Below are 22586 nucleotides of genomic sequence, written 5' to 3' on the forward strand. Positions count from 1 at the left end.
CTAAATAATCTATGCAATAGGAATATTAATCCTTTTTAAAAGAAACTTTGCAAACATATTCTCAGTTTTTTATTTGATTTTTAGTTCATTAGCAAAGCACTCTTTTTTAAAAAAATAGTTTTTACTGACTTTCATGTAGCTTTTATAGGATTATATCCATTACACAAAAGGAGAACTAAACTTTTAGAAACAGCTTTTGTTTGATACTAAACACGCTAGGATGAAGCATTTGGTTATCTGGGTTCTCTTTTTTCCCCCTTAGTCTTTGTTTTTAAAACAGTATTAAAAATTGAGCATCAGTCCCTATATTGGCCCTTATATGTGGCCAGATGTCTAAGCATTCAACCCCAAACGGCCTAGCTGCCGTGCTCTGGGGCTCCGAACCTGGGGTTCCAGTCTTTCAGAGAGGAAAAGAAAGGCCATGATGACAGAGCACTGCTTGTCCATAACCCCTGTCCTAGCTACACATTTCCTTCTTATATCGCCAGCCCACATGGCTCCCTGGGGTCACACTAATATCACTGGCAAAGACTTAAGGCAGGGCTCTGAGGCCAGACACCTGTGCTCCTGGAAAAGCACGCTCTGTAATTACATACGAGTAAAACAGAGCTTCTGATCTCCAATCATTCAAACTTAAAATAATCTAAATAAGAGTTTGATTAATGTATATTTTCCAATAAAATTATCTAACCTAAGGAAGAGAATGAGAGTCCAGAAATAAGCCCACTTAAATTTGGACAATTAATTTCTGACATAGATGAAAAGGCAATTTAATGGAGAAAGGACAGTTTTTTCAACAAATGGTGCTGGACATTGTGGTGGCTTAAAAAATGTGTCCACAAGTATTTTGACACTTTCCTTCTTGGTAAATGGAGCTTAATTCTCCTCCCCTTCAGTGGGGGGCTGGACTCAGTGACTTGTTTCTAGTAAATAGCAGCAGACATGAAAGGATGTCACTTCTAAGATTAGGTTAAGACTGACTTCTGTCTTGGTTGCACTCTCTCACTTTCTCAGTCACTTGAATCACTCACTGTTGGAAGCCAGCTGTCATGTGATAAGGACACTTAAGCAGCCAGTGGGCTCATGTAGTAAGGAACAGAGGCCTGCCAACCACCATGTGAAGAAGCTTGGGAGCAATCTTCCAAGGCCTTTCAACTACCATGTGACTGAGCCGGGAACTGAAAAGATTCTCCGCATTGGAGCCTTGAGGTGACTGCCGCCACAGCGGAGCGCATCCTCATGAGATACCCTGAGCCAGAACTAGCCAGGTAAGCTACTACCAGATACCTGACCCAAAGCAACTATGAGATAATAATGCTCCTTGTGTTCAGCCACCAAGTTTGGGGTAATCTGTTATGCAACAGTAGATAATATGGACATCCACATGCAAAACTAAGAACCTAACCTAGACAAAATGTATATAAAAATTAGCTTAAATGGTTCATAAATTTAAATGATTAAAATGCAAAATGTAAAACTATAAAACTTACCAAAAAAAGAAAATATTTTGACCTTGGATTAGGCAAAAAAAAAATCTTATATAATAAGAAAGTCTTGATCCATAAAAGGAAAAACTGATAAATTGGACTTCAATAAAGTGAAAATATTTTCTTTGTGAAAGACACTACTAAGAGAAGGAAAAGAAACTACAGACTAGAAGAAAATATTTGAAAGCCACATTTCACAGAGGACTTATATATTGAGTGTATATAAAGAACTCTGAAAACTTAAAAAGAAAAAAGCCACCTACTTTAACAATGGGCAAAAGATTTGAACAGACACTTTATCAATGAGAAATAATTTTCAAATTTAAAAAAAGACTTGGAACTGAGTGGGAAGATTTGATTTTAGATTAGTATAATATTTTTATAGGGAATTCAATAAATATTGGTATACAGAATCTAACAATATTCAAATTAAGTTGATGGCTTCTGCTTTCGTCCATGAGGAAGTAATAGAGCTGCCTTCCTGATATTAAAAACAATAAAACTGGATAGAATATTTGAGGGAATTTTTTCTGCAATGAATAACATGGCAAAGGACAATGATCCCTGTGAGAAGAGTAACATGCCAGGCAGGTCCCGGCTTCCTGACAGGGCCAGGTCTGGACCCTGGTACTGGCAGCAGGAGCCCAGCCAAGACAGCAGTCTCACTGAACTGAGGAGGAGGGTGGAGTTTTGGAACTTTCAGGTCAGGGCACTAAAGAAAAGGGGGCTTCGTGGAGGGGGGTCCAGAAAGCTGCATGGGTCTGAGACTGAGGGCTGGTCCGTGCATGCCCAGGCCAAGACACCATGCCGTCTGTGAATGAGTGGCTGCTGCAAGGCTGAGAGCAGGACAGAGATACCTGAGGACAGGCAGGGCTGAGGGCCCTAGGTGTTCTTATGGCCTCCCTAACACTTCAGGTATTCAGTTAAGGCACCAGAAAGCCATGCCATAAAAAGAAGAACAAAATTGAAATAGACCAGCCCTAAGAAAGGATAAACCAAGCCTCAAAGGATTAGTGGGGACGGACAATAAATTAACTACCAGACAGAATAAAACCTAGTGCATTTAAGGACGGCAACATAAACCAAATGCCCTACAACTTATCATCTATACTGCTCAGTGTACAATAAAAAAGTGTAAGAAGTATGAAAATGTGAACCATAATCAAGAAAAAAGAAAAAGCAGCCCATAGAAGCAGACAGTATGAAGTCCCAGGACTTAGAGGAAAAGTTGGACATAATGAGTGAAAATACATGGACATCTCAGCAGAGAAATGAAAATTATAAAAAAAGAAAAAAGAACCAAATGGAAATTCTAGAAAACAAAAGTACACCATCTGACATGTAAACTTTACTGGATGGGCTCAATGACAGATTGGAGACTGCATAAGACAGTCAGTGAACTTGAACACAGTTCAACAGAAATTATCCAATTTGAAGAACAGAGAAAAGACAAAGATTACAAAAGGATGAACAAAGTCTAAGACTTTGGAACAATTTCAACTGGTTTAACATACATGTAAATGAGTCCCAGGAATAGAAAAGAAAGAGATGGGGAAAAAACATAAACTTGAAGACATAATGGAAAATTTACCTCAATTTGGTGAAAAACATCAACCTACAGAGCCAAGATGCTTGGTGAACCCCAAGCCAGATACATACAAAGAACATCACAAACTAAGCATGTCGCAGACAAACTATGAAACAAACAAACCAAACCAAAACAAAAAGGAGAAAATTGTAAAATGCAGCCAGAGAAAACTGACACATTAAATGCACAGCAGCAACGTAAATGAGGTTGACTTCTCATCATAAATAACAGCTTCAAGAAGACAAAGGCTACATAAATGAGTCAAAGACAGCTCCTGTATATTGGCCCATAGGTCGCTTATTTATTCACAGCAAGTTGAGACCCACCCATTAGCTCTAAAGCCAGCTGGCACCAAACTCAGATGTTCACATATCCAGTTGTTTTAAATGTAGCCCAAAAAAGTAGATTTCTAGCCATCTGGAGCCTGCTTGCTTTGCACCCCAAATCCACTAATTATAAATAAGACTTTGTGGCTATCAGGACCCCAAGCTGCTGCTGCTACCTTTTGGAGTTCTCAGACCCACAGTCTCCCTGCTGTGCTGCTGAGTGACATCACCTAGACACATAAACCCCTTCTCGAGTTCCCCTTCCCTCACGAGTTACCTTGCCCTTGTCTCCCTCCTGATGGTGGCCCCATAAGCAAACCTGCTAAGGCATCACCCAAACAATATGTGTGGGTGCTACTGCCACCTCATGGTCATATCTATTTCCTAGATCAGCCCCCAAATTCCTAGAACTCCCTACAACAACAGAAAAACATCTTTAAAGTGCTGAGAGAGAAAAAAAAACAAAACAAAAACTAGCCACCCCCAATTTTATATCTAGTGAAGATATCCTTTAAGAATGAGGGTGAAATAAAGATGTTTTCAGAGAATTGAAAGCTGAGAGAATAATTTGCTAGCATGCATACCCGCACCACGAGAAATGCTAAGGGAAGTTCTTTATATTGAAGGTAAATGATACTAGATGGAAAATCAGATTTACAGAGAAAAACGAAGAAAATCAGAGATGGTAAATATGTGGCTAAATATAAAAATCTATTTTTTCTCTTCTTGTCTTTAAAACATAAGTGATTACTGGGGCTTCCCTGGTGGCGCAGTGGTTGAGAATCTGCCTACCAATGTAGGGGACACGGGTTCGAGCCCTGGTCTGGGAAGACCCCACATGCCACAGAGCAACTGGGCCCGTGAGCCACAACTACTGAGCCTGCGCGTCTGGAGCCTGTGCTCTGCAACAGGAGAGGCCGCGATAGTGAGAGGCCCGCACACCGCGATGAAGAGTGGCTTGCCGCAACTAGAGAAAGCCCTCGCACAGAAACAAAGACCCAACACAGCCAAAAATAAAAATAAATAAATAATTAAATAATTTTAAAAAAACAAAAAAACAAACAAAAAAACATAACTGATTACTAAAATCAAAAATCATAATACTGTATTATTTGGTTTATAACATATATGTAATAAAATATATGACAAAACTGCCCAAAGAATAAAGAGGGGAGGATAAATGGAATTATAAAAAACAAGCAAGGTAAACATGTTTTGAGATAAATTAATTATAAAAATATAAACTAAACCAACTACATAGTGAGCCTGTAATACCACATACCAAGACAATAACAGGATCATGTAAAGGTCCATCGGTGTGAAGAGTTTCAATGTCATCTTCAATGTTATAATCCCATTCCACGCCAAGATCTATGAAGGTCTTCGACTTGGCTTCCTCCCCTTTGCCATTTAAAATATAGTGGCCTGTAGCCTGATTCTTAATTGCTGAAGGATGAAAAATGAGTAACCGGCATACATTTTATTTTATCATACTACAGCTTTGAAGATCCATATTAAGTCTATCCCCTTGTATAAATGAAAGACCGTGTTTATGAGCATCAAAGCAATCAAAATGAGTGTTACTTCTGATAGGACTCCTACTTCATTCATTAGGCATTCAAAATTCTCAAGAAGCATTCCTAACCAGTTAAAAACAGTGGCAAGATGGTTAAATAAGAAATAAAAATTAACAAATATTCCCATTTGAAAACACTGTCAAAGAGGTTAACAGTTTCTAACCCATTCATCATATACATTTCCTCAGGAAGGTGGAAATATTTTTAAAATAATGGCTATTTCCACAACAATTAATACAAATGATTTATGCTAGGACAGACTATAACATAACGTCTTTTTTACTGTGTATCTCTTTCAAGTTAAGTCAAAATATTATAGGTACTCAAAATAGTTGAACTAATTTTTAGGCCAACAAACAATTAGTCCTTATGACTATAAAATTCTAAGGTCACATTACCTACTTATATGACCAGGAAAAGCTCTTTACTCGTGATAGAATTTGTAATATACTATAGATTTACTATACATTATAAAATAAAATGCTTTCTCTAATGGATAAAAAATAACAAACGGGATTTTAAAGTTTGGAGGTACATTGGTATTTAATGATGTTAGGAAATAAAATTTCAAAAGTTGTTACCATTACTGAAAATGTGCAGAAAACATGAGTAATTTTAGTTAAATGCATTTATTCCCCTTGAAATTTTTAAAGTAGTCTAATTTTTCCAAGGAGAATAATCTGAATTCTAGAATGAAAAGTAGGGAATTTCAGTTACTGGAGAAAGAAATACAGCTAGACAGCAGAGACTATTTTGGAATCTAGTAGTGAATATACTTTAAATACCAAAAAGAAAAAATTCTATGAAACACCATAAAACAATCCATCTTTTAAGTTACATAGGTTTAGAAAAGTAATTTACTATAAATTTTCATAGGTTTGACAGATGTGTCAGTTTCAGAAATCTTCTTAGTGCTTTTATAGCTCAAGGAATATGTGAAAGCTATGTTTACATTTGTACATTCACTTTGAATACAAACCCCTTTAGAGTGACATTTCTACATGATCCTCTCATAGAGGAGGAAAAGAATCTTCTTTTGGAAATTATAAACAGGATAATTTGCAGATAATAAACAGAAAACATGCAGAAAATGAATCTGCATGTGCCAGTCAGAAACTGGACACATAACAGATATCAGGAAATTTTTATTGGACTAGTAAAATCCACATGTGGTTGCTTTTCAGTCAAAGAACTTAAAATGCACTAAAAGAAGAGGCATGCAGTATGGCACCAACCAAAATATCAGAACTAATTTGTCAACATAAACATTGCAAATTTTTCTGATATTATTCTTAATTTAGTGCATTTTATTAACATTTATTTTTCTCATCTCCTAACACAGAGCAAAAATGCATAACAACTTCAAACTTGTGAAATTATTTTTTTCCCTCATGTCATGATGAACCAACCCAGGTTTCACCAAAAATTATAACTCTAGTTTTGAATATTTCTTATTTTAGAGAAAGAATAGTTGGGAGAAATGACCAACAAAAACCACATAATAATGCATTTACATATAATTTTGAATTTTATGTGTATATATAGATATAGATATATACATATGTATCTATATCTATATATTATTTCTTTGACATTTCTATGTTTCAGTGCATGTTAAAGCAGAGCCAGCAGACAGAAACACTTACCAAGAATATGAGGAGAAGCCTCGTCTTCTTGGATTAACACATGTCTAGCACCAGGGGGTATATCAAACATCTTAAGGTACCCTTTGCATGTGTAGTAAATATTGGAGGGAGCAAAGAAGAAAACAAAAGCAACAACCATGGTTAGTCAGGCATTACATTCTTACTGCTCCTGTGTGCAGAAGAGGGCATCCATAAACCGAAAGAAGCAGTTTCAGAAATTAATTTCAAAGCATTGGTAGCTTTTGTGACATCTGGCATAAGATCAGAGGAATCTTTTTTTTAATTAAGTTGAGGGAAAAAAATTAATCTAGTTTCTAACCCATTAGTCACTTATTTTGTGCTGACCTACAAATTGTGTCAACAATAATTCAGGCAAATACTATACTCCCCTGTGTCCCTCGATGTGGTTTTAGTTTTCTAAACCATCCTTTTGAATAGGGGTCCATTTTTAGTGCAATTAGTTGGTGAACTTCTTGAGATATTTTATCTGTCTATATACTATTTTAAAAGCCTAAGTGGCAAGTATAAACAGCTAAACTTCTAATTAATGAAATATCTTCAGATTTAAACACCTGCTTTATTCTAAAGAAATTACAAAAGAAAAATCAATGAGTAGCTTTCATTTATATTGTGATCAGCAATTAATTTGAAAGCTTTAAACAAGTTTTAAAGGGGAATGTTTTAAAATATATGCTGTAGATTTGGTTGGAATATGTCTGCAGGTTATGTTGTGCATTGCCTCTACACGTATCCTAAGTTCAATCTTCTAATTGAGAAATCACAAAACCAATATGCTGAATAGGTTGTCCTGGGTTTTAAAATCACATATCAATCATATTGCAGTCATTGTCTTATATAACAAACTTTCTTAGTATTATCACGTGTCCTAAAAATTATCTTAAGATCATTTAGAATTAAGATCCTAACCATAAATCAACAATAATCAGGGCAAATAGAGAAACCAAGATGTTTTACCTCGCTTGTAAGAAAAAGATGAATATAGGAAGATTATGCAACTTATACACCTTCATTACATCATGAAACCTATAATTCATATATTACGAGTATTGACAGAAATTCAGTTATAAATACAAAATTGCTTATGGAATCAGAAAGAAATCTGTTTTTCTGTCATTTCCTATATGGACAATTATTACCTTGGTGTAGATTACCTAACTCTCTTACAATATTTATTAGTGTCTTAACTAAATGGAGTGGTCATTTTGGGGTCAGGGTTTTCAGCACCTGAGCCTCGGTGATACTCAGTACATGTAATGTACCATGTTTGCCTGAGTACCAATAGCTGGAAGTAACATGCTTAAGATGCCAAGTGTAGCAAAACAGCTTGATGCCATTTATGGATGCCCATCTTTCTGCAGTTTGCTACAACTTACCCAGTACATTTTTAGCTTCCCTTGTTTCAGCAAGAGAAATATTACGAGCTCCTTTGGGTAAAGTGAAGGCGCCTCTCATCTTCCCTTAAATAGAATGTCTTTAATTAGTGGAGGGTTCATGTTTATCAAAGTCTTGCTGTTTCATTGACTATACTATAAGCTATATATATTTTATTAGGTAATATATAAAATATGTTCCGTAATTTTATATGTTGAAATCAAAATGCATTTATAACAGTTAGCTAATGCCAGTAAACTGTTAATAGTCAATGAAAGTAAGACTAAGCGTGAATGAGAAATGATATAGTTGATTTGAAGTTGAATACTTGCAGATTTCATTTTCCAGCAACTTGAATTCTTTATGGCACCTCTTGCTTAAATTTTTCCCTGTTGGAAAAGGTTAATTAGTCTATTGAATAACTATGATGATAACATTAGTTCAAAGAAATGGATGTTAGATTATCTTCAAACAGTTTGAATCTGTAAGACTGATTAAAGCTTTCTTCTCTTCTTCAGAACTTGATTGACAGGTTTAGCATAATTTTTGAGGTATCTGAAAAAAAGTATCACTGCCTTTTATTACACATAATATAGAATGGATAATAATGGTAAAAACCATTTTCTTTACATTCATTCACTCTGGAAATAAAACAAATTAATTATTTTACACCTAAACGAACAACACATAACTGCAATAAAGAAAGCACGGTAAATTATTTCACATTAAGATGGAGAAAATCACATTACTCCACCAAAACCATTGAATATGTATATAATTCTAATTCTGTTTGCTTTATTAAAATAATACAATCAGCGAGAAATGGCAATATTTGATTTTTAACAATTTTCAAAGTACAAAGCATAGTAAATTATCACACAGGAATAGCAAAGATATCAGTAACTAGAGTTAGGGAATGCTTAAGAAAAACACATTAGAATATAGTCACCTATCTCTGCCTAGCTCTAAATATATCAAAGAGCAAAGCTGATAGGTGTGGAAATGGCTTGAGCTGGGGTATAATGGGAGTAAAAAGAACTAAGAGAATTACTCTATTTGGATAAAGAACAGTTTTTTATACTTTCTTATTTTTCTAAAAGGAAAAATTAGTGCTATGACAATGTGCTCAAAGTAAACCAAATCTTTGTTTTTGTTTTGTTTTATCTTGTTTTCTGTTATTCTATAAGAGACTATATCTTGGATGTAAGAGAAGCTTTTCAAGGGAAGCCTCACATTAAATTTATCTTTAAATGCTGAATTCTCAGAGACATTTGTCCAATAAATTTGTGGAATAACTGAATAATATTTGTTACAAATTTAAAGAAATTATTCAGTAATCAATGTTTATATCTAAGTCTTAGGAAAATTCCAATGAATTATTATGAAAATACTAATAATTTTGCATATTATTTGCTTTTGGTTCCATCTGACGAACCTTCACCACATGCCTAAGTCCAGGCCATTGACTGTGTAACAAGCGGAGAAATTCAAACACGTAAGCAATTATACCTCAGGTTATTTTTTGGTTGTATGTACCTCAAACTTGTTTAATATAAAGTTGTAAATATTATGTGAAATATAGACCCTAGATTTATAAATAGGATAAACTTGTTCACTTTTAAAAGAAGCAAAATGAATGTAATATTTTTAAAGTTGTATTTAAAGTTTTATAATATTTTTAACTTCTGATCAACAATTTATGTGCAACAGAAAATTCAAAATAAGCATTAATTCTAATAATTGGTTTAATGCATTTTATTAAGGACACAGAATTAAACAAAACACAGATTTTAACTAACTACTATAATTGATATTGGTTTTATTTGTTCCTTATCTACATTTAGTAGATTTATTTTTTATCATGGACACTATGGAGTATGAATTGTCAAAGTTGTTTAAATAATTCCTTAAAAGGTAATCTGAATAAAAATAAATCAGCAGCTAATTTTTTTATGTTTATAGAGAAAGCGCGGCATTCCTAAAAGAAGTCTCAAACAAATGCAAATCATGGAGAAGGATACTGAATTCATGAGAGACCTCATCTTACCAAGCTTCCTGGGTGTTCTGGTAAACGTCCCCTTTACGGTTCGACAATGGGAATTATCTCCTCCACAGACCCCACACTTATCCTCAACCTTGTTAGAACCGATTTCTTTATCACAGCCCACTTTCTGGGGAGAGAAGATATTAAATGTAGCTAATTTTAACGTGTCAAGTAAAGGTCAGCATCCTGGAGAATGATACACCATTTGTTTCATCATGGGCCCACAGACAGGAACCAAACTTCCTCTCTAGCTCTGATTATTAATCGCTCAGTCTTTTAAAGAACTACTATAAAATAAAATGACTTGTACTCTGGGCAGTAAAGGATAAATTTCCCTCGGTCTAATGAAGTGTTTCCCCCGTCATACATAGGCAATCGTCAAACATTTATGGAACACAGAAGTTGTAGTTGATGCTGAGGAGACAAAATTAAGAGGTGTTTTTTCCCTGGTTGCCTTCATATTTATAAAGATGAATACTAAAATAGTGAGTTGTCTATTAGTACAGACTTTACAAGTTGGTAAGGGATGTGAGACAAAACATCACAGATGTAGTGGAGACTTTCATAGTGCCCTGAAGGAACAGACGGTGTGGAAAGGCAATTCAAGAATAAAAGGGGATTAAAACAGAGCCATAGAAGTCATCAAAAGTGGGTTCAGATAATAATATTTGAACCATACCTAAACTAATGGAAAGTTAGTGTTGTATGGTGGTGAAGAATAGTGAAAGATCTGCAAATCACAGGCTGTGGAAGGCCTTGAATATCAGGAAGAGTTTATATTTTCACATTAATTTAACAGGGAGCTACTGAAAAGTTTTCTGAACTGGGGTAGGTCCTTAATATAAATCAGTGTTGGATAATGATAATGACACTGCACTCGTAAGTTTGGGATGAGAGCGAGCAGAGAAAATAACGACAGCATATACATTTAATGCACCAGATACTGTGGGAGGTGAAAGATGAACAAAACACAGATTCTACTTTAGGGAAATTTTAGTTCAGCTATGAGGCATCTGCGAATTTGAGATTCTTTTATATAACACTTTAGTTGTGCTGAAGTGAAAACGAATCAAACAGGAGCAATGTGTTCGGTTAATAAGGATAATTTCTTATCACTTTAACCTGTGAACATGAACAAAAAGTAAACTGCATTAAAAAAAGATTAAATGGGCAAAAGACAGTTTTTGCATCTTCACTAGTACTTTTGTTCTGATGTGGAATTCAGTGTTTAAACTTAGAATTAATTGGAAGGTGAGACAGGGAGAAAAAGAAGTTTCTATCATCTTTTAAACAAACGATAAAACACATTTAGTATCGAATTTTTAAAAAAGACTTGTGTTTAAAAAACACATTTAGCATTGAATTTTTTAAAAAGACATCGAATTTTTAAAAAAGATTTTTAAAAAAGCTGCCAGCACAAAACACATTTAGCATTGAATTTTTAAAAAAGACTTGGTACTGTATTAGTGGATGGCTACTATAACATACTCAAAGCCAAGGCATGGTTCCCAAGTTGTATTCCCAGCCTTGAGGTATCAGAGGAAGCCTCCAAAAATGCATTTGGCTGGAAATGAGGAAAACTAATTAAATCTTGATTTTGCCAGTGACCAAAGTTTGATTTGATTAATTGCAATTTCTTGCAAATTTAGCTTAGCTACTGAACTATTCATAGATTCTCATGGTAATGTGATCTCAGATAAGGAAGAGTTAAAATATTTTTGAAAATATGCAGATGAATGAAAGGAAAAGCAGAATTGCACACGACTGTACGAAGCTTTGGGGGAAGCGATCTGAACTCACCACACACTCTCCGCGCACACATATGCTGTATGGGTCTTTGTAAGAGCAGCGCGTTCCGTCGTGCACCAGCTGTTTCATATAAGCAACATCTCCAGCCTCTTTGGATTGACAGTAAAGGTGGCATCTTTTCTTGGCTGCATAAGATGGAGGATTAAGTCGACTATTTATGTAAAATGGTATATTTGAACAGTATAGTTTATTTTGTTTGTAAAATATACAGTTTCAATGTGGTTTCCTGAAAACAAATTGCATAAATAAATAAAGAGTAGGGGAAAAGTATGCATACTTGGCATATTTGTTTTAACCAGGGTGACCCTACGCTTTGACATCTAAACTGGGATAATTTTGACAGTGAAAAGGGGTTCTATTAATAATATACACAGGGAAAATAGGTATAAACTGGGACTGTCCCAGGCAACGCAGGTCGTATGGCTGGCTACCCTAGATTTAACCACAGCTGTTCAATAAATTTCATTCAGAATCAATTTAGTTTTAGTGACACTTAGAGCACTGAAAGGGTTTCTCTTTTATTTGACTCAAAGGCCTAGTATAGTTTTTGCTTCTTGTAGGATCTCATTAATTAAATCTAAGTTATGTGACTCACTTCCCCAAAATAAACCAAAATAATGCATTGTAATTTTGAATTCCTACTCATATGCATCTTTCCTTTAAAACAGCTTTTAAACTGAACTCAGCAGTGTATTATATCACACAATAATTCTGTAACTACTTTTTATTCACCCAAGTAAGAAATATGTCAAGAAGTTCCCATTTGAACAGATTTAACCGAAAATTCAGGGGTAAGAAGTGAAACATGACAAGGGAATTTCCAAGTGTATTTCTTGATAACCAGTGTACGGTACAAAAGTAAAAGGTTATGAAGTGCCTTTTGTTATTAAATAATGGTCTTTGTCTTATTCCTGACTTGACTGTAAAATAACTATATTTTTCTCTAGTTATTCAGAAAGGAAGGATCACAATATTCCAGAAGCATTTCCTAGTAGAGGGATTTCGGTTGCATGAGGAGACTCAACATCTCTCCCAGGCGTTGCTTTCCACTTGTCTTTCCAGTAGCGATGGTGGCAGTGCTGCTTCCCAGGAGCTATTCCATAATTCTCACCTCTCTAGAGAAAGGCGTGTGTTAGCCTTATTCTTGGAAACCCAGGAGGACCTACCCCTATAAGCACCAAGTTTTCTAAGTTACCACGTAGAGATCAAGAGTCCAAGGGACTGCGTGTTGACAAAGCTTAAGCTCTAAGTAACCATCCACACAGCAGGAAAAGCGAGGGCGTCTACTCACAGTCGGGATGTTCATATGGCAACCAGTGGTGTTTGGTATTCTGGTATTCAAAGTGGGAGTTACGCTGCTGGCATTGCTGGGCTCTGAAGTCCTCAAAGTGTTTTTGGCATTCTTCTGTATTACAAAGCTGGTACTCAAAATTAACACCAGGACAATCCTGACCACCATTGATGGGCCTAAAGAAAAGACAACATTTAAAAAGGCTTTTTGGCTCTGGTCCAGCAGTTGAAGCTTGCAGACACAGTGCCGGAGGACAGAAAGCCAAGGCTTCTGAGCTGCCAGCACAAAGTGAATGAACTCATACTTCCTAATTTCAATCCCTTTCCAAAAGCACTATTCTCTCCCTGCTGAGGTTTGGTGGTGGGAATTCCCCAACTCAACTTAAATCAGTATATTTTAAAGCAGTGTATGTTTCAAACAGTGTATTTTAAATGCACCGCAAAAGTATATATAAAGAAACAAAAAACAGGTATATGGTCTCAGGAAAATTATATTTTATATCATGTATAAAACATGTAGAAGCAACCCAAAGAAACATTGATCACAGCTCTATGCCTCTGTTTCCTAATATGTAAAATGAAAATAATAATCCAATCTTCCTTAGAGAAACATTGTGAGGATTAAATGAGTTAGCATGTTTAAAACACTTAGAACGAGTGTGGCTCACGGTGAACCCTCGCTGTCCTGACTACTATAAGGATAACTTTTCCCCCAACAGTTCGCTGGTCTTCTTTCACCATCTTCCCGTCGCCCAGCTCTGAAGCATCCTTCTCCTAACTCGGAAGTGAGGGAGCCTCTGGTTCGTGCTGCTCCTGCCAACAGGCCTGTCCTTCCTCCAGCGGGTCTCACAGCCTCGGTGCCCAGGTCCTAAGAGCACAGCGATCTGCTTTCCCCGCTCAGCTCCTTAATCCTCCTAAACAGCAATTTCTTTAACAATCTCTAATCTTAACCATGGACTACTCTTCACAAGATTGATAAATGGGGATTTGCCCAAAATAGAAACTTAAACCCTTAGTTTTCATGTTCTGTGTTTTACATGTACTTCAAGAAACAGAGCATTAGTGACATGATATTGAAGCATTTTCTGGTCTATCCCAATAACCAGAAAGACAGGAGTTATACTCACATTGGATTATTGCACTGGCGTGTTCTAAAGCGAACACCAGTTCCACAGGTCCGGGAACAGGAGCCAAATTTGGTCCATGATCCCCAGTTGCCATCTTGTTTTTGCTGATTAGCATTCTTCCACATGCAATGACCCTTATAGCACCACTTAAAAGGAAATGACACAAAGCAATCATGAAAATCGTGCATATGCTAAAGCTGAAGTTGTTATACAAGGATCACCAAGTGAAGGACTTCATTTCTTTTTTTTTTCTTTTTCAGGCAAAAAAGACACTTAAAATTATCTCAAAGCAGTGCCCTGTACACTGGGTAATTTAGACTTGCATTTTTAAGTATAAAATTAAAATTAAAAAAATAACATTCACTCAGACAAGGTTTTAAATGACACATTTACCAGTGAGTATCAAACATCATAATCAATAAGGATGATCTGAGCACCCAATTTGCCCAGTAGGTGCTATTCTACCCTTCATCCCTCATTATCTATATTACTGGAGTTTTTTAAGGGCAATCTGCTCCCCTTTAAAATCATGACAGGAAACCAAATGTCTTAATTTAGAAAATAATTAACATAACATATCTAAAACATATATAAGTTTCAAAACACTTGTACATAATTGTTAAAATTTTCCTTCACAATGATTCTGAGAGATATATGATCTTTACCTTTCTGATGAGGAAAACTGGGACCCGGAAAGGACCACGAGTAGTGTAAGATTCTCTGACCAGAAAAACTAAGTGGGGAGTACTAAAACATAGATACTGTAGAGGCCTAGAGCTTACGGTACCCAGCACACAGCAGATGCTCAAAAGGTGTTAGTTCTTTTCCCTTCCAACATTTTGACTCACTTTTTTACCCTACATACAATGAAAGTGTTTCTTAAAACTCAACTCTGGGAAATTGAAACATAACACAAATATATTTAGAAGTTGGATGTTCAGAGCCACAAGTTGGTTTACAGAATATCTTTTTCATAAAGCAAAAATGAATCAACTCATTGTTGCTTCTGTTTTTTCAGTCAGAAGTCTGTCATACTGAATTTTCCCAAAGCAACACACTGTACAAGTTCAGCATAGTGCCTAAGAGTTTAAACGTGAATAATGGCAGATTTTATTATTATTTTTATCATGCTTGTAATTCTCATAGCAAGTACAGTTTATACACATTCAAAATAGAGTTTTAAAGGGCTTCAGAAGACCTAAAAGCTATATAAATCTTCTTTGCCAGGTTTTGGTCCTATCTACAATATCTTATTTCCAAACTAGTCAAAGCTCTTCAACTTGAGTTCTTAACATCCCTTTGTTTTGGGTTTCATGATCTTTCCCCTCCTGAGTAGCGTAGCTTGGCACTGGGCCAGTTTCTGAGCATTTGATCCACACTAAGCAACTTGAGATTGAAACTTCTGGGCATCTTTCCCCAAAGAGCAAGGCCAAATCTTCTGTACAAGTTCACATGACTTTATTTCTGGACAACTTTCACAAGGAATGGGATGTCAGCAAGTAAATCAAATCCCATTAGGGCCCAGATACTCGGCTGAGCTGCCGCTTCCTATTCTATCAGTAGGGGGCTGTATAGTGGCCTCAAAGATGTCAGGTCCTAATCCTTAAAAGCTGTAAATGTTACCTTATTTGGAAAAGAGTTTTTGCAGATGTAATTAAGTAAGAAGTTTTAGATGGGGAGATTATCCTGGATTATCCAGGTGCACCCTAAATGCCATCACATGTAACCTTATAAGAGAGGGGCAGAGGGAAATTTATACACAGAAGAGAAGGGGGCAATGTGGCCACAAAGGCAGAGACTGGAGTGGTGCAGCCACAAGTCAAGGAATTCAGTCAATCACCAGAAGCTGGAAGAGCTAAGGACAGATTCTTCACTAGAGCCTCTGGAGAGAGTATCATTCTGCCCACACATTGATTTCAGTTCAGTGAAACTGATTTTGTTCTTCCAGCCTCCAGAACTGAGAGAATAGTTTTCTGTTGATTTAAGCCACTAAGTCCATGGTAATTTGTTATAGCAGCTATAGGAAACTCGTACACAGTGTTCATGCATTACCACAATGAAACTTTATGTACTATGGTTTTCTTAAAAATGACGATACATGTTATTTAAAGATGATTATTTTGCAACATATCTTAAATCTTTATTGTATAAATAGATTATACTCACTTTTCCAGCAGCACATTCGGTCCCATCAAGTGGGGGTCCTTTTTTAGTCTTACAAAAGTAGGGATTATCAGGATGGCTACACCAAAGCTGTTTACATGGGTCAAAGGTTCGGAACTAGAAGAGAAAAAGACCAAACTCTCAGCGACATAGAGATGGAATGACTTCTACCAACAATACCTTCTACACAGTTTCTTCATGTCATGTTTCTTGGATATTTTAATTTCAAGTTAATAGTCAAAGTTGTGGCATGTTAAGAAAACAAACAAACACTGCCTAAGAATTCCAAGTAAAGAATACTTTCATTCCACTTTTCTAAAATAACACTGATAAACAATGATTTGTCTGGGATTCTTCTGTTGACTTTTACTATTCTTTATGCCATTTCTATCTTATGGTTTTCAAATAGACAATATTGGGATTTTAAAAAGAATGAGTAATTATTATGAACATTTTAAATACGAAAACATTATAGTGGTTTTGCAGCTCTCAAGCCATCAAAATGGCTTCTCTTTATCCCTGAATGTATGAACCAGTCAGAAATAAATAATAAAAATGCCCACCATAATGAGCCAACTAAAAGCAGAAAATATTTGTCAAACTTTCTGTGTAAGATAATGTATGCCAGGTATAACAAAATATGCAATACATTCATATAGTTTATAAAGTACTGTCCATATATTTGATCTTCATAACAATCCATGGCTAAGAAATATGGGTTATAAGGTAAGACTATAGTTATGGATACAAATAAGACAGTAACAGAGACAGACCAGAATCTTAGTTTTCTTACTCTTAAGAATGTGTTTTAGTTTCCTAAAACACTACATTATAATATCCGAATGTATATGCAAGCACACATATTTGTGTGTACTGTTTCCTCATCCGCTCTCTAACAGTAAATATCTTATCATTCTTTAGATAAATTAAAAAATATATACATATATATATCAAACACCAGTTTACCCACATCTTCATTGCCTACACCACTAATTATCCACATACAGACTCATGGTCACAGCTTTTTTTTTTTTTTTTTTAATTAGTACTCATTTTGGATCTGGGTTTTTTGTTCTAATTCCTATTACCTACTGCAGAAACTGTAATTTTCTACACTAGTGAGCCAAAGCTTTAGAATTCTCAGGTCAGAACATTATCGCAGGTCATTAGGAGCTGACCGTGTATACCTTACAAACAAACCAAATATCTGTATATATCTGCATATGGAGGAATTCAAACAGCAGATCAACTTCTTTTGATGAAATACTTTTTTTTCTTGCTCTAACAAATAAAGCTTTCTCCAACATATAAAAAGCCCTTATTTACCAGATGTGTGACTTAAGCAAGTTGCTTAATCTCTGTAAGTCTTGGCTTGTTCATCTGTAAAATAAAAGTATACCAACTCCCTTCTAGCCTGTCACAAGGGTTAAATAAGATAGTATATTTAAAGCACTTAGCTTTAGCATGTACTGACATAGCAAACACAAAATCGTTGGTTCATATTCTTGCACCAGTGAGTCTGTAAATGTCACCAAACAGGAGATAAGCAAGTAGATTTCAATATGCAAAATCTAAATTGACTGTGAGTAACATACCGCAGTGCACATTTTATAACCAACCCCAAAGTCAAAACGACATTGCTCATCCATAGAATAATTGATTCCAGGAAGTTCTGGGAGTTTGGGCCAGTCATGTTCAAAAGGGTCATCAAGGAGACAGTCATAGGAACTGTAGGAAGGAAAATACTGCATGTAGTTAAATGTTCATTTTTTTATCATGTTCTAATGAAAAAGTATTCTTAGGTTACATACTCTGGAATTTCATCAGATCATAAAGCAAGGTTACAAAAGCATACCTTTTAAGGTTTTTGGTTTCAGTTCCATTTAGAAAAAGACCATTCATCTTTATTCATCCCAGGAAAATAAGCCAACCATACTTAGAAACACAGTAGAACCATGACAACCTTGTTTGTGTCCCTAGCTGAACCCGCACATGGTGTGGCAGGGCAGATCCTGACCCCTATGCTACGGGGTATAGGTGGTACCCTATGCAGGCATCGCATGACCATCCCCTCCACAAATCAACTTTGACCATTAGTCAAAGAGTCCATAAAGAATTTACTAAAAGGAAATCACAGTTAAAAATTCACTTAAATTCTAGGCTCATGGCTTAAAATATTGCAATTACATTGTCGAATTGTGCCAAAAGCTGAGTCATAAGAAAATGTTTATCATGAACAAAAGTTTTCATTCCCTGGGAGTTTGGTTCTGATCAAGGCCCTAAGAGCCAGTTTCACGTCTGTATTTCTACTATAACATTCTCATGACACGCAGAAGGAGACATACTGAATGTATCTTTTCAGTTCTTGGCCGCTGCAGCGGGACCAGTGGTAACGATGAAACGCTGCTTGCACCAAAGGAGCCATGACACTTCCCATGGCAGTCTCATCACCGCACCTGTTGCCTTGTCCATCATGCTCCATTCCCAGCCTAGAACACAAAGCGAGACCTTACTGGTAAGAATCATCATAGGGGCCATGGCTTTGGCGTAATTTCTGTTTTGAAAATAAGTACAGGAAAATAGGTGTTTTTTAAGTTAATGTGGCTTTTGTGGAGAAGTCACAGACACTGTGAAACTGAGAGCAATCTGACACAAATGCCTTTTTTATTCTATAGCTACGAAAAGCCCAGGAGTGTCTCTGCAAGCCAGAGTCACTCATTTAGTTTCAGTGCATGACCTCTTCACTGTTTTCAGCTCCTCAGACTTGGCAAGGGATGAGAGTTGCATGCTGGCATGCACTCTGCCCAAAGTATGAACAATACTGAGAGAAGCAGACAGAAAAGACCTTGTTTTGTTTTTCGGTTTTCTTTTTGCTTTATAGCTGTCAGCGGTGACTTACACATGGCCAGTTTCATGGGCTACTACAAAAGCAGATGAAAAACCATCCTCATGATTCAGGGTACAACTTCTCACTGGATGACACATGCCTGTGACTGGAGCATATCCTGTAGAGAATAACAATTACTTTCATTTTCATTTTATGAGAAAACCCATTAAGAACTACTACTGGACCTTTGCCTAGGGGGAAAAAAAAAGCTTTTCAGGAAACAGAGGCAGTATTATTTCTCTGCTAGCATTGCACCACATTCTCTTGGGAAAGCCACAGGTAATGGGCTCTAAAAAGATTCATTGGGTCTGCATTTTCTCCTCTCCTAAGGGAAGGAACTGCCTGGGGTTACCATTCTGTTCTGCCCACCAACTAAGCTCTTGTCTTTCTGCTGTAGTGAATGGTCCTTCATATCACGGTACTGATGAAGGGAGCCAGAAATTCCACCAACGTTGAAAAGAAAACGGTCCGTCTAATTTTTTCCGAAGTCTACATCAGAATTTATTAGATAAATGTAAGCTGATTTTGGAAGAAAGCTCTTTGGCAGCAGACATTTCCCATGGCATCTCCCTTCCCATTCCAAACAGTTAGTGGAAATCACACCACATTTTACAGCATCCCCTCTGTACCCCAGATGCACACTCATTATTGTAAAGGGGAGTGTAATTAATCATAGTATTTAGGTGGCATTTAGCATTGCAAATGCCACAGAAGTCACTGGAAGCAACAGAAAGAAAATGTATGCTTGGCTGATGCAGGGAGGAAAGTGATGGTGGAGATCTGAACATTTGGACAGACTCCCTGATTTAGGATTGCTTTTGAAAAGTCATGCCCTTAAGTTTTTCTTCTACGTATTAATGGAAATACCTTGCATTCCAGCAGGTCCAAAGTCTTGCCTGGTTAAGAAAATTGCATGATCGTGGTGTTCAGAATGATTGGGATCAGATTTTTGTTGTTGGCAAGCCCAGCGACACACGTTCTCCAAGCTCCTGGATGGGTTTCCCCTTTCTATGAGGCTGATGGACTAGGAGGAAACAATATGTTAAAGACATACATAGCATTTTCCCAAAGGCTTCCTTTAATAACGTTCTCTGAAATTAACATTTGAGATTACAGTAATTAAATAATGTACAATACTATTATCGGGGGCTTATTTGGAAATAAATACTTATTTGGAAATAAATACTTATTTGGAAATAAATATTTCCAAATACTCTCATTTGGAAATTCTACATGCCCATGAGGGATACCTTTATGATCAATATTACCTGTGTGAAAGGTGGCTGACACCATTAATGGAAATACGTGACGCTGAGATGTTTTTGCTATTGTGAAGCAACTCGATATTCATCAGTTGGGTGAAAATTCTAGTAAGAATTCCTGATTTAGCTTAGATTTTTAGTTTCATAAATATTAACAACAAAAATAGAGGATAGATGGAAAGATTTGGGCACGAGACTTTTTTTCCCAGAGATGTTAAAGTGAAAGATCTTCAGTTTCAATTTTTTTTTTTTTTTTTTTGGTCCAAAATTAATCAACATACTGGAAGAATATAAGTTCTTCAATGAGCTGGCAAAGCTGGTGGAATCTTCGATTTGAGGAACAGTCAAATTATATAAACCTCACACTGAAAAAAAAAACTACCCTTTTTTTTAACCTCACAGCAGTGAAGAGGGGTGTACTCATATCCTGCAATTCCAAGAGATGGATTGACATTCCTTGGAATGCTGCTACTATCACATTATTGTCAGGAGTTAAAAGTTCAGAGGGAAAGGCCCCATCCTTCAAGAACTCAGGAGCCACACTTCCCCGAGTAGTTCTGATGGAATGAGAAATTGAACTTGGAACCCAAAATTAGTCCCTACTTGGCTGACCGGCTGAGAGCTTTGTTACATTTCAGCAAATGTTTTTATCAGTGTTTACATTCTTAAGAAAAAAGTTTGGTTTATTATAGTTGAACACATACTTCTCCAAACAAATGATTTAATAACCAACTGAAGGCTGTTAACATCTCCATCTGGATCTGACTTGCATTCAGTGTTGGAGACACAAAGTAGGTCAGGTTTGTGGGATAAACTAAAGATCAATGACACCCTCTCACTAGGAATGATAAGTTTTCATACATAATAAAATGCAAGCACACGGATTTTTTTCCTGTTTGCTAAATGCATAATTTCATTAGTATTCCATAATCAGGAGGATTAATTATGGGAGGGGGGACATGTAATTTTAAACATCAGGAAAGCTGCCAAGTTAGTCACTTCCCCTATGTTTTCTCCTCAAAGGGAGAGACCACTTCCTCCATTCCATTATTTCCAAGGACAGGGACACATCTAGTGTCATTTTAAAGCCAGCTAAAGTTACATTACATAAAAATGCCTATTGTATGTATTTTGACCCAACATTTTGCTTTCAAAAAGATTAATGCCCTTTTAAATAAAAAAAAATATTCACCGTGTGCTTCACTTTTCTTAATCGAAAAGACTCATATTTCACATATTGTTTTCAAGAAATCATGAGAGGGTAAGGATCTCTGTTATTTTGCTTCACAGATATATTTGAAGCACCTAGAAAGCATCTGACACATAGTAGGCACTCAATATAGATGTTTTGGAATAATAAATGAATCATAAATTTGATGACAATGATAGATTAAGGAAATTCTCTTTTTTTTATAATGGTATCCATTCATTTTCATTCATACAGTCATGCCAAAATCAGGATAACTATCTCCAACTCCATAAGACAGAGGTAAACACAGCAAATAGTACCAGCACAAAAATTATTCATTATCTACTCAAATTTAGAGATCTCCATTCATTGGGGCAGTTTTCTCCTCTCAGTTCAGAGCAACTGGGGTCTACGTGAGACATGTCTACGTTGAATGTTAGCTATGGCTTCAGCAATCTAATCTGTTTGCTAATCCAGTCCTTGATGTTCACAGTTGACATATAGTAAGACATTTTACCTTTGCATAGCCCAGCATTATCATGCGCACCAGGACCACATTTATATGCACTCCCAGGGACTCATCATGGTAAATTTCATTCACCTAGAAGCAAAGTAGATAATTACCTGAAGAAAGGCAACACAAAGGATTTCATGAGATGCACATTTAGGGTATGGTTGTGTAATCCCCAATATAGGAGTCAAGTCCCTTTTTTTTAGTTTAGTTTAAACTGATGTCTGAAATGAAATCATTTACTTTCAACTATGGAATAATTCTTGGCTATGTGAATTACTGATTTTG

General features: G+C 36.1%; 1 protein-coding gene across 1 annotated transcript in view; it reads right to left on the reverse strand.

Moving 5' to 3' along the window:
- ADAMTS3 (ADAM metallopeptidase with thrombospondin type 1 motif 3) overlaps positions 1-22586 on the reverse strand; it is a 288657-nt gene that overhangs the window by 14380 nt on the left and 251691 nt on the right. Inside the window, exons 6-17 of the mRNA XM_061191451.1 lie at positions 22305-22388; positions 20204-20360; positions 19349-19454; positions 18795-18938; positions 18045-18177; positions 16453-16566; positions 14287-14432; positions 13161-13336; positions 11861-11994; positions 10064-10187; positions 6625-6705; positions 4684-4847 (exon numbers count right to left, since the gene is read on the reverse strand). Coding sequence (XP_061047434.1) covers positions 4684-4847; positions 6625-6705; positions 10064-10187; positions 11861-11994; positions 13161-13336; positions 14287-14432; positions 16453-16566; positions 18045-18177; positions 18795-18938; positions 19349-19454; positions 20204-20360; positions 22305-22388 — 1563 coding nt within the window. The remainder of the gene's footprint in view (positions 1-4683; positions 4848-6624; positions 6706-10063; positions 10188-11860; positions 11995-13160; positions 13337-14286; positions 14433-16452; positions 16567-18044; positions 18178-18794; positions 18939-19348; positions 19455-20203; positions 20361-22304; positions 22389-22586) is intronic.

Source organism: Eubalaena glacialis, chromosome 5, assembly GCF_028564815.1.
Source record: "Eubalaena glacialis isolate mEubGla1 chromosome 5, mEubGla1.1.hap2.+ XY, whole genome shotgun sequence".
Classification (NCBI taxonomy): Eukaryota; Metazoa; Chordata; class Mammalia; order Artiodactyla; family Balaenidae; genus Eubalaena; species Eubalaena glacialis.